At 46.5% G+C, this 12,579-nt stretch overlaps 1 protein-coding gene across 4 annotated transcripts in view; it reads right to left on the reverse strand.

The window, feature by feature from the left end:
• Positions 1-12,579, reverse strand: part of XPR1 (xenotropic and polytropic retrovirus receptor 1) — a 186,052-nt gene that overhangs the window by 58,528 nt on the left and 114,945 nt on the right. For all 4 annotated transcript variants that reach the window (XM_068124915.2, XM_068124917.2, XM_068124918.2 and 1 more), the window contains one exon: positions 10,078-10,159. In XM_068124915.2, the coding sequence (XP_067981016.1) occupies positions 10,078-10,159 (82 nt within the window). The remainder of the gene's footprint in view (positions 1-10,077; positions 10,160-12,579) is intronic.

Raw genomic sequence — 12,579 nt, forward strand, 5'->3', positions numbered from 1 at the left:
AGCAGTACGATTTTGATGTGGCCCATAGGGCCGGGAAGGCCCATGGTAATGCGGACGCACTCTCTCGGCGTCCTTGTCTGGGGGAAAACTGCAAATTTTGTGCGAGACACGAGGAGAGGGAACAATTGGGCGATTCGGACCCGACCCTCGTTGTCCGGGCAACCCGGGTGAGAGGGCCAATTTTGCCACTAACCGCAGATGAGGAATTCGGAACTTTGGCATGGAGCACGGCCCAGCAGGAGGATCCTGTCCTGGGGCCAGTGTTCAATTGGGTCAAATTGGGGCAAAGACCAAAGGGGGAAGAGGTCACCCCCCTCGGGGCGCAAACAAAGGCATATTGGGCTCAGTGGCAGACCCTGGAATTGAAGGATAACATCTTGTATCGCAAGTGGGTGGAGGTTCCCTCTGATAAAACTTCCTGGCTGGTGGTAGTCCCAAATAAATTTAAGACCGATATATTGCAACAGGTGCATGGTACCCGCCCCGGCGGCCATTTGGGCAGGACAAAGACGACATCGCAGGTACGCCGGAGGTTTTATTGGGTGAATATGGGGCGCGACATACAGGACTGGTGTCGGAGATGCGACGCCTGTACTGCCAAAAAGGGACCAGCACGGAGGATGAGGGCCCCCCTTCAATTACACCAGGTGGGGGCCCCCCTAGAGCGGGTGGCCATGGATATCCTAGGCCCACTACCCTGCACCCGCCTAGGTAATAAGTACATCCTCGTTGTGATGGACTACTTCACCAAGTGGCCGGAGGCCTACGCCCTCCCCAACCAAGAAGCAGGGGTGGTAGCGCAGGCCTTCGTGGAAGGATTTGTGTGCCGGCATGGGATTCCACAGGAGTTGCACACCGACCAGGGACGAAATTTTGAGAGCAAATTGCTAAAAGATGTGTGCAGTCTCCTGTCAATTCGGAAAACCAGAACAACGCCTTTAAGACCTCAATCTGACGGGATGGTGGAAAGATTCAACCGAACTTTAATCCAACAACTGGCACTGTTCACCGCCACCCGTCAGGATGACTGGGACGAACATCTCCCTTATTTGCTCATGGCCTACCGAACCAGCCAGCACGGGGCCACCGCATGCAGTCCAGCGTTGCTTATGTATGGGCGGGAGTTACGGGCTCCCGCCGACTTGCTATGCGGTCCCGTGCCAGACACAGTGGTTAACCCGCCGAGGGAGGGGTACGCACGTCACCTAGAGGAAGGCATGGAGCTAGTCCATGCCTTCGCCCGCCGCCAACTCCATCTGGCGGGGGAGAAGATGAAGCGCAGGTACGACCACCAGAGCCAGGGGAGTCAGTACACTCCGGGGAAGAAGATTTGGTTCTTCAATCCCCGGAGGAGGTAGGATAGGTGCCCGAAACTCACCTCTCCCTGGCAAGGCCCGGGGGTCGTCCTGTCGCAAATCTGTGACGTGGTCATTAAGATCAAAATGGGGCCACGAGCCCTCCCTCTTATCGTCCACGCCGACCGGATAAGGCCTTACACCGGCGAGCAGGCGCCCCCGTGGATTGCCTCGGCTTTAGATGCCGAGGCGGGACCCAGTACCTCTGAATAAGGGGGGCTTATTAGTGCCAGAGGACTGGGGGATTGATGAGCGATGGGCCCGGTGGGTAAGGGTGGCATCCCTGCCACCCTTCCCATAGTGGGGCAAAGGAGCTATAGCTTATGGGGTGTATGGCAGTGAAAACTAGCCCAGGTGGGTTAGGATATTGATAGGGATCTAGCGAAGATGACATTAGGTGACGTTAAGGTTAGTTAGTGACTGATACCTGTAGTGGGGACGCAGGTAGATTAGTGCGGATTATAATGACGAGGGAGCGCAATGGTTTAAAAGGGACGACTGGGAAGCGCAAGTTTCAGAGGGGAGTAGTTAGATGAGATGATGCTGTGTGAGAACTGGACAGGTGTGTGGAGCAGTGTATGAGTAGTGAGTGTTGTGGATCAGCGCGAATGCGCTTGGGGAGAGAAGGGTGCAGGTGGCACCAAGAGTGAGAGCACAGGTGTGCAAGTACAGGTGTGTGGAGAGAGTTGGAGTAAGTGGTACGGAGTGGTGTGCATGGTGCGAAGGTGTGGATGGGGGAAGAGTGGACCCCTTTCACGAGTACCCGGGGCGGGTAGTGTAAGTGTTAGGTAGAGGGTACAGGTAAATTGTGGTTGGATATTGGCATCTGTGGTGCGGGTGACAGAATGGTATTGTGGATGGGTGCATTAGTGTTGTGGAAATGGCTGGGTGTGTAGCCTGTTAGTGTGTGTAGTTGGTTGGGCACTCCACCACTGTGAGGATGTCGGTCAGGTGAGGCCGCAGGTGGGCTCTGGGAGCCGTTAGTGTCAGTGGGGCCCGAGGATCCGGAGGACGGACCCGGGTAGCCCAGTGCCAGAGAGGGCACCGAGTGGGGAGAGCGCCAGAGGGCCTTCCCCAGGTAGTTAGGTTAGGGTAAGGAGCAGGTAAGCTCGGAGGCAACTGCAGTGGTGGAGGTGTGCAGGTGGGTAGACCTGCTGGGAGAGCTACACGTCACAGCCCAGAAATTGTGCGAAGGCACCGGGAGATGAATCGGGGGAGTGAGACCCCAAATTGAGAGGCACCACAGTTTGGTCAATGGGAATTGGTTTTTAGAACCCATAGTGTAAGTTGGCCAATGGATTGGCAGGGAAAGACCCCGGGTAATGTAAAGTTGTTAAAGTCATTTAGGAAATAGTTAGGATTGATGAACCTGTCGCACCATACGCAGCCACTTACCTGTGGTGATGATGATGACTCCACACCTGTGTTCCTTTGTTCTGTGTTGCAGGAAATAAGAATTGCTGTTTGGATTTGTGAGACGCATCACGACGTGGATAAGACATTGGGGTTATTCCATCTCTCCCTCCTTAGGAGGGACTGATGATGAATTGGAGATGGCAAATTTTGATGAGAGTTGGAAATGGCAAATTTGATTGGTTAGGAGGGAGAGAAGACGAATTTGGTTTATGGGAGGAACGGGGAAGACAGTAGGGACGTTTGTTGATTTGTAAAGTAGATGTTTATGGGTAGTGTTGTGTTTTGTGGATGCAGTAAGGGGTAAGGGAGGGGCAATGTAGGTTACCTGGTGGGGGGGGGGGGGGGGCGTACGGTAGGAACGTACCTGTCTCACCTGGTTCCCATGTGCCCCCAGTGTGCATCATCTTGTATTGCATGCACTTTTGCGCCCTTACCACCTTACTCACTTGTCTTCTTCTTTTGTCTCCCACCTCCGAGGATCTGGCTTTGGGGCAGAGAGAGAGGAAAGAGAGGTGCTGGCTCCGCAGTTGTGGGCCTGTACTTTCGCTGCTTGCTGCCTGGATCGATACACCATATGGACCGCAATGTTTGTGGCCGCCCACCATGGACCGCAGTTCTTTTGCGGGCAAGCACCACCCGTTGATGGACCTATGCGTCAACGTGGCACCTATCCATACAGGTGAACCACTTTTAGTTGGCCCCCTGACGGCCACAATAAAGAAATGGACGCGGTTGGCGCCTTTCTTTATTTTTGAAAGAAGCCAGAAGGCCAAGTGCACCACATGAAGGCAAGACCAGCGGCAGAACATCGGCCGGCTGCGACACGACACCACCGGTGACGAACATTTTATTGGTGCACCGGATGGTGCTGACTGTGTTATGGGGTGGTGCTTTTGGTGCTTGGAAGGGGTGCTCTGCACATTATTAAAGGCCGTAGGGCCACAGAGCACTCGTGGGTTGGTGTATCGATGCTGGCATGCGTGCTCTCTCTATGCATAACATCTGCATGTGTTCCTCCAAAAACAGGTCCTGGATCGTAGTGTAAATATCAGTGTAGTCTTGTATAAATGATGCTCCCTACCGGCTGTATGTTTAGTTTGAGAATTCTTTCCGCGATTCGGTTATCCTGTGGGTGTGTTTCTGTGAGGAGAAGGGTGCAACGTCGCAGGGGGACATATTTACTCATTTGTGAACATCTGTAAAACTGTCGCACTCAGGGTAGAGTTAATAGTAGAGGGAACTACATCTGAGTGCCACACTAACGTAGGTAAAAATTTACCGGGTCGGGCCGCCCCGAGGTAGAGAAGGGTGCAATGTTGCGGATATGGGATTTGGCCTCCATCCATATCCGCTTGTAAATATTCCCCTATTTCCCCAATACTCCCCAACTATCCCCAATTCCCCATTCCCTAGTCCCATTGTCTGTAAACAACACTCTGTAGCCCCGACCTTCCCCTTTTTCCCCCATTAAATGTCGTACCCAGGTTCACCGCATCTCACGTAGACAACTATAGGACATCTTGCTAGTTATTCTTAGTCTATGTCAGTTAAGGACTCGTTTCCATTAATTCTGACTCTTCGTTGCACCAGAATGTGATTGTATGGCACCAGTAGTAAGTTTAGGACCTCCCAATACCTCCCCGCATCTCTTCCTCATGAAACAACAACACCAACAACAACAACAGCGGCGCAGGGAGTGCGCGTCCTCACTCCGGCTTGGTTAGCCGCCATTGACCATGTGCTCCGACGGGGTTACCACTCAGGGGCTCACACTGTCAGCTCCTCGTCAAGGGCGGAGCCCGGTAACCCCCCGCACCCAATAAGAAGCGGCGGACCGATTCCATCTGGGGCGGAGCTAACGAGCCGTGGGCGTGTCACTCCCCGCTGGACATGCGCAGGAAGACGGAGGTGACGTAAGATGCGCCTCAGCTACGAAGAAGAAAGGACGCCACCTCCTAGCGCTGAGAGATACCTCCCGCATCTCTGGACCGGACCGAGTCGATTCTGCCCCTGAGCCAAGGTGCACCTTGAGCCATCCACTACCTGCCCTTCCTTGCCATCAATCCCTGTGTGAGTCAGTCTTGTCCCGTTTGTCTGTGGTCTGTCGGGGCTAAGATAAGACCGTGTCTAAGTGCCCACCTTTCTGTGCTGTACCTCTTGTCCCGTGCGTGTAATCTAAACGTTCTGCATACCCCATATTATATCTTCCTCCGGAGGTCTTGAGAACTGTACCCCTGGTGTCGTGTCATTTAACCCAGCCGTTGTGTCCTTTCCTTCATTGATCTAGCGTAGCGCGATTCGGCCAACGTTCGAGTATAATCGGGTAACTTGTGCGAACACGGCGGCCATTCCGCTCGGCCCAGCATAACATCTTAATAAGTCGTGTCCGTAACAATATACTGAGTTAAGAAAGTAAACCCAAGTCAAGAAAAAAAAAAATATTCCATATTAAATGCCAAGTCTGTATTTGTCCTCGTCGGACACCCAACCGGTCTACTAAGTTTCTCCAAATCCGTCCACAACTTTTTGAGATATCGTACTATGTATCGTTTTTGGCTCTATCTCCCAATGGTGAAGAATCACTTAAAAATTCTAGTAGCCAGATCGGAATGCTGATCTTGACCAAAATCTAATAATTTCGTCCTTGTCACATACGCTACATCTCTGCCAAATTTTGTCCCAATCCGCCAACAACTTTTTGAGATATTTTGTTGACAAACGTACAAACAGACAGGCAGGGGTGAAAATATAACCTCCATCCACCTTTGGTGGCAGTCATAATAATAATAATAAGCTGAGATTTAGTATTTTTTCAGCTTTTTTTGTTTTGTTCCATTGCAAACTAAAGAAATACATCTGTGGATACCAAAATGTTTTAATTTCAACAATTTTCGGGAAGAAATGGTGAATTATTTGAAAAAAGTGCAAGGGTGCCAATATTTTTGGCCACGATTGTACATACACGCACCGGATGGACAGACAAACACTGTTCCAGACGGCATTGCCCTATGGGCTACGCCGTAAAAATATGGCTGCCAAACCATGTGACCGATGACATCAAAAAAAATTCTTGACCATTTTATCCCGAGATCATGCTCAATTTCATACCGATCTGATGAAGCGTTCATCGAGGCGATTTATGATGTCATACTGAAGGCACCTATGACATTATCATTAACATACTGTCACGTCAGCCCTGGAGTCAACACCACAGGGTGACGGACAGCCGTAACGATGCTCTACTCAGAGGTGAATAAGTCGAAAAATGGTGGTCAGTACGTCATGCGCGGGTGAAGGAAACCAGGGTGCTTTTACCTCAGACGGAATCACGTGGTGTTTAATCCGAAACCCAACATCATGCAACAAACAAGACAACAAATGACATGCAACAATAATAAATTTAATGAAGTAAATCGATGAGGTAAAAATGAAAAGTGAGGTAAAACCAATTCCCACTGTGAGGGACCCTCCACGCAGACACAAAAACAGACAGGGGGAAATATAATGAAAACAAGCATTCTGAGTATTGCGCTGTAATACATGTCCCCGACCGGCAGTCTGTCATCCGGAAAACTGTTGGGGAAATTACCAAAGTTCAAAGTGCCATAACTTTGTCAAAAATGATCGAAACGTCGTGAAGTTCAAACTTGATCTGTAACTTATGAGGAAACCACGTACCAAGTTTGAAATCATTAGCATCAAGAGTTTTGAAAAAAATGTCCGGAAAACTGTTCTTTGCGTGATGGACTGACAGACTGACGGACAGACTGAGGGACGGAGTGCAAACCTATAGTCCCCTCCGGTGTACACCGGTAGGGGACTAATAAAACAATGGTCTTTTTTATATCGGCCGACACTCAGCTTGCTCCCTGGGGCCGGTGAAAGACATAGGCAGTACGAGGTGGCCCAACGCCGCTCGCGTGGGAAGTGCCCCGCCAATGGCGCCAAGAACGCCCAGGCGTGGGCAAGCAGTCAAACGGCCTTCTATATTCTCCCCGCCAAGTGAGACTCTGCTTCCAACTCCTCCGAAAAGCATCACAGCCAACAACACCTCCCCCTCCGACTTTGCAAAAGTTCACACATGTTCCGAAAGCTCTCCTCAAAACTTCCACACAAGCCACCCGTGTCAAAAGCGTCTGCCCGATCCCAAAGCCAGAGCGAGAGCCCCCGAGAGAGACAGATTCTTCTTCTTCTTAGCTCGAACCTTCGCTCTGATGTCACACCGACCAATCGCTGAGCTCTCTTGAAACGCCCCACGTCCTCTTGACCAATGACGAACTTCAGGGCATGGCCTTTTTCCTTGTTCGATTGGTGGGCAGGGTTAATTGTCCATTACAAGAGCGTTCGGCTCTGCTTGGGAATTGTGTCGGTTATGGTTGGTTAATGGACGATTGTTGTTTTTGTTGGTTACGGGGTTTTGCATGGTGGCCTGCTAGTTGAAGAAACACATAGGGGAAAAATCACAGGAGGCAATTACATGCTGGGAATTATCCTTAAGCCCGATTTAACTAACACAAAACCACCCTCCGCGTGGTGACACGTAAACACTCTTAAGCTCACAGTTTTCTCTGCTTATATACATCGAAATGTCTCCTATGCGTCCACGGTCCATGCTAATCTACACTGTTCTACCTCCTCTATGGTATTTCATCGCTACCCCCACAAACATAACAATACGTTACTCCCCATGGGGAGTAATTGCCAATGAGCCACCTTTCAATTTTTTCCCATGGAGCAGTTTTGGAGATTATAGAGGTGCAAAGCTTTTCAGTTTTTCCAAGATGGCGGCCGTACCACGTGACCTCGGACGCCATAATCATCATTGAAAATTCTACACGAGGAGGCACTCCTATGGTGAAACTTTCGTGTCAATCGGACCAATGGTTGCAGAGAAAACGAATTTTAAATAGGATAAACCCACAAAATGCCAGCAGAAAGGACATACTCATATATACATGCATGCATACGGACAGACAAACTATTCCAGACGGCATTGCCCTACTATATGGGCTACGCCATAAAAATGAGAAAGTAATCTGTGCATTTGATTAATACGCAGAATGAGTCAGTTGCAGCATTGGCAAAGTAAGGGTAACATGTTCCTGCAGCTCATCCTGAAAGTATAAAAAAAAAAAAAAAAAAATTGCCCTTTCATCCTGAAAGTATATGCAACATTATACATTTATTAATCGACAGTCCAAGAGGCAAAGTGTGAAAGGGCAATCAACACAAAGTCAAACAAAGAAAATCACCCGTTGTAGCCAGAAAGCACTGAATGCAGTGCATATCAATGGATATCAAATGGAAGTAACGCAAATTGCTGTGCAATGACAAGATTTTCCTCCAAAAACAATGCAGTAAGTAGTGCTTGCTAAATTTTGGAGATACTTTCACACTTAAGAGCTCCTGACCTGTACAATTACTTGCTGTATCTGAAGATGCAAGAGTTATCATGAAGATATTGGAAAGAGGCTTTGGAAGAGATCAAGGTGACCATGCAGACATCGCTGCGTGCTCTGAGGTGACGATTACCATACACATCATTTGCTTGCCACATTGTCGATAAAAGTGCATCAAATTTCATAGTGGATCTATGAAAAGATGGAGGCTCCTCTGTCGGTAGTCATTTTTGGAAATTGTATGTATAGCCATAGTATTCAATAAACAATAGAATTTCAATGACAGAACTTTTGAAATGATGCTCATACATGGACCTCACAGAAAGAAATATCACCAAAAAACACTTTGCAAAACATGACAAAAAATTACTCTCGTCAATAATGCAATAACAATGGTTAAGAAATGTATAACTTAGATTGTGGCTCAAATTTAACCTGTGCCTTTGTTTAAGAAAAGGCAGAGTAATGCATGTAGATAATTTTCGAATATTCTTTTGCTAAATTTTGTGCATAATTTGGTATTATCTAAATTTTGGATATAGTGTTGGGACCCATTACCCATAAGCACAGGTTTCCTACTTTAATGCATATGCTAAAAGGATGGCAAGAAGTGATATGCACCAACTATAAACAAGTTATAAAGGGTTCTAAACTAAAGCCACATTAAGGTGTCTCCTCTGATGGACGTGTGACAAATTAGAGAATACTTTGAAAAGCAATTGTTAAGTCTAGTCAATGTATTATACATACAAGATTAGTCCTGAGCAAAAACAAGGGTCCAGGTCAAATGTGAAGTACTCTCATCAGCAGCAGCAGCAATGACAACAGCGATTCAACAACAGCAGCAGCAGCAATAACACCAGCAACTGAAATGGCTATCGGTACAGCACACACCTCTACCAGGCTGAACAGTTTACGTTTTGTATCGCATCGATAGGCCGGATATAGATCCGGACCTGAACCAAAATTGAATCGGCTTGTTCTTGTCCTCTACCCAACTCATCCACCTAGTTTTGTTAAAAACTCGTCCACAACTTTGTGGAATACCATGCTATATATCATTTTTGGCCCCATCTTAATGGTGAAGAATCACTTAAAGAAAAAAAATTAATAATAATAATAATAAACACTCGCATCTGGATCTTCACCAAAATCTAATAATTTCGCCCTTGTCACTCACCCAACCTGTCCACCACATTTCATCTAAATCCATTCACAACATTTTGATATCCTTTTGGCAGACAGGCAGGCAGACAGACAGACAGAAGTGAAAACATAACCTCCATCCACCTTCGATGGCAGAGGTAATAACAGCAAAAGCAATAACAGGAAAATCAAAAACAGCAATGTACAACTGCTTCCCCTCACCTCTGTCGAGTAAAATGATAGTCTATAGGAATCGATTTTCATTTCTCAAAACATGCAAGCAAATAAATGATTTAAGTATAACAAAGTGAAAAGTCAACAAGGTTCTCTCATGAATTTGTGCTCAGATTCTTTCATAAAATAATTACGATTATTCTGTGCACAAATCCAATAAACCACTTTAATCAGCTTATTATGGGAGAATGTTGGAGATATAAGGGCCAAAAAGGAAATGATAAAAGCAAGCTCATGCAGAGGATAAGCAAAATAATAAGAGCAACAATATGGGTCATACCCACCATTAAAATAATGATTATTGAAGAAAGGACAGTGATGGTTACAAAATTAACACCAGAATAGAAAATTCACAATGGATGACATCACCTACAATAGATTAAAAGAGGGAGAACAGATGACAGTTGACCAAGCAAGAAACGAAGAATGTGAATCACAGTAAAGCATAAAATAAAGAAGCAGTGAGGCAAAAAGGAATTGTACAATGCAGAAAAGAATAATAAAGTTTAACATTTCCATGTCATTACCTGTAAGACATATCGTTACAACTAATACAAGGAACATCCCGCAGTAAAGTCCAACTCTGCAGGTGGTCCATGGAGGGGATGGCTGTACAATGAGAGAAGAACAAAAGAGTTACAAGGTGAACTTTGAGTCACAAACAGACAACAAATTGCTGTTGAGGACAGAGCTCTGATCATTTATGGGGTATGCTGGAATCCGAGAATTCAATGAATATTAGTGTTATGCTCTTGTATATGCTGCAGCTATTTTTCAAATTGTTTGCTCTTTAAATCAAATTCCCTAGCTTCCGTATTAACTCAACAGCAAAACAAAACATGGCAGAAATTATTCACAATCCATAATGATCTAAAAGAACACTTACTTTTAAAATGAGAAAGCATCACTTTGCCATTCTTTTTGTGGTTATATTTTTGAATTCATTACTCACAATATTGAAGGATTAAAAAAATTTGCAAGGACAAAATAATAGTGGGCATATAATCATACCAGAACAATAATTTCACACTCTGGAGGAGTCTGGGGGTATTGGAGCAGACATAAACGAGTGCCTAAATTATGGAACAAAACTGATGCTATGGTCTCACTGCTTTGGTAAAATTAAAAATTATAAAGTTCGCTTTCAGGCACTTCTACCTCGTATCCCCCCTCCCCCAAAATGTAACTGTAAGAACATTTGGAAAATGCAAAATAATGTGAAACAGACAACAGATGAAAGAAATACAGTCACGTGAAAAAGTAAGTACACCCCATGTAAAGTTTTGACTTTTTCAACATATTTCAACATACAGCTATTTGATCTTCATTTCAACAATATTGATAGATACAGGTGATATGAAACATTTACATGAAACATTTACATTTTGTAGTCCATTGTATAATTTAAATAAACATAAATGCAAATTTCGCATGTGGAAAAAGTAAGCACACCCCGACATTTATCACTACATAAATACCTAAACTTAGAATCAGGTGCACCAGCTCAGGTGCAAATGATTAGAACATCGTTAGAGAGGATCTTGGAGGAACCTGTCTTATTTAAACCTCAGACATTTAGTTTGGTTTGCTCTTTGTTGTTGAAGTGTGCGGCGTCACCATGCCTAGATCAAAAGAGCTCTCTGAGGCCTTCAGAAAGAAGGTTATAGATGCCTACGAGTCTGGGAAGGGATTAAAAAAAAAAATCCAAACAACTTGAAATCAATCATTCGACTGTCCAGAAGATCATCTACAAGTGGAGAAGATTCCAAACAACTGCCAACTTGTTCAGGCGAGGCCGCCCCAGGAAGTTCAGCCCGAGAGAAGACCGCAAGATGCTGAAAAAAGTCTCTAAGAACCCCAGAATGTCACCATGGGACATACAGGTAGCTCTTGCCACTGTTGATGTCAAAGTGCACGAGTCTACCATTAGAAAGTGGCTGCACAAATTTGATCTGCATGGGAGGTGTGCCAGGAGGAAACCTTTGCTGTCCAGAAAGACCATCAGGGCAAGACTAAAGTTTGCCAATGAACACCTAGGCAAAGACCAGCACTTCTGGAACAATGTGCTCTGGACAGATGAGTCGAAGGTAGTGCTATTTGGCCACAGTACCAGAAGACATGTTTGGCGAAAACCAAAGACAGCATTTGACCACAAGAACCTGATACCAACTGTAAAGCATGGTGGTGGAAATATTGTTGCGGTTTTGAGTTTTTACAATAAAGGTTAATTTCCCCCTCATAGTTTAGTCACACTACAACACGTAGCCTCGCGATAGTTCAGTTATGTCTTAGTAAATGTAAGCATAGTCCTTTTCCTGTGTTAGTTTTGCGTTGAGTAGAATAATGAGAGTTAGGTCCTTCCATTGCTTATGCCGCCTCGATACTGTGGTTTTTGGCGCAAATTAACACGAGGCAGGCCTGACAAGTCGAGGCAAGACCGAAGGAAGGCGGAGGAGAAGCCAACGGTAAGCGCGAGCCGCCAATCAGGGCTCGAAAGGAGTGGCTTAGCACTGCGTCAAAAGGCGTGGTTAGAACATTCGATGCGGACTAAGGGCGGGGCAATAAAACCCTTTGCGCAAAGCCCCCACCCCAGTAGTTCTGATGGGAGAGGGGCTTGTGAGTGTTGAACAAGTTGGGCAGAGGCGCTTGAGAGTTAAGTAGTTATGGGAGAGGCGCTTGAGAGTGAACAAGGAGTTCTGGGGAGAGAGGCGCTTGAAGTAGTTATGGGAGAGGCGCGCGACGAGTGAACAAGTTCTGAGGAGAGATGCGCTGAAAGAAGCCAAACGGGTTTTGAGGGAAGAGGCGTTTGAACACGTTAATTTCTCGGTTGAGCTTGAGGCGGATCCTCTCGATCGAGTTACGCGAGTAAAAGCGGGCCGCTGATTAATAGCGCTGTGAGGAACCATCGAGCCGTGCGAGAGACGCGTACATTTTCCCGCCTGCCTGCTCTGCCTTTGTTCGAGAGACGCGCTGCAAGGATCCCTCCCGCCGCCTGCTTGCCTTCATCGAGGGACGTGCTGTGACCGGGG

The sequence above is a fragment of the Myxine glutinosa genome, chromosome 8, assembly GCF_964187855.1.
Source record: "Myxine glutinosa chromosome 8, kmMyxGlut1.1, whole genome shotgun sequence".
NCBI lineage: Eukaryota > Metazoa > Chordata > Myxini > Myxiniformes > Myxinidae > Myxine > Myxine glutinosa.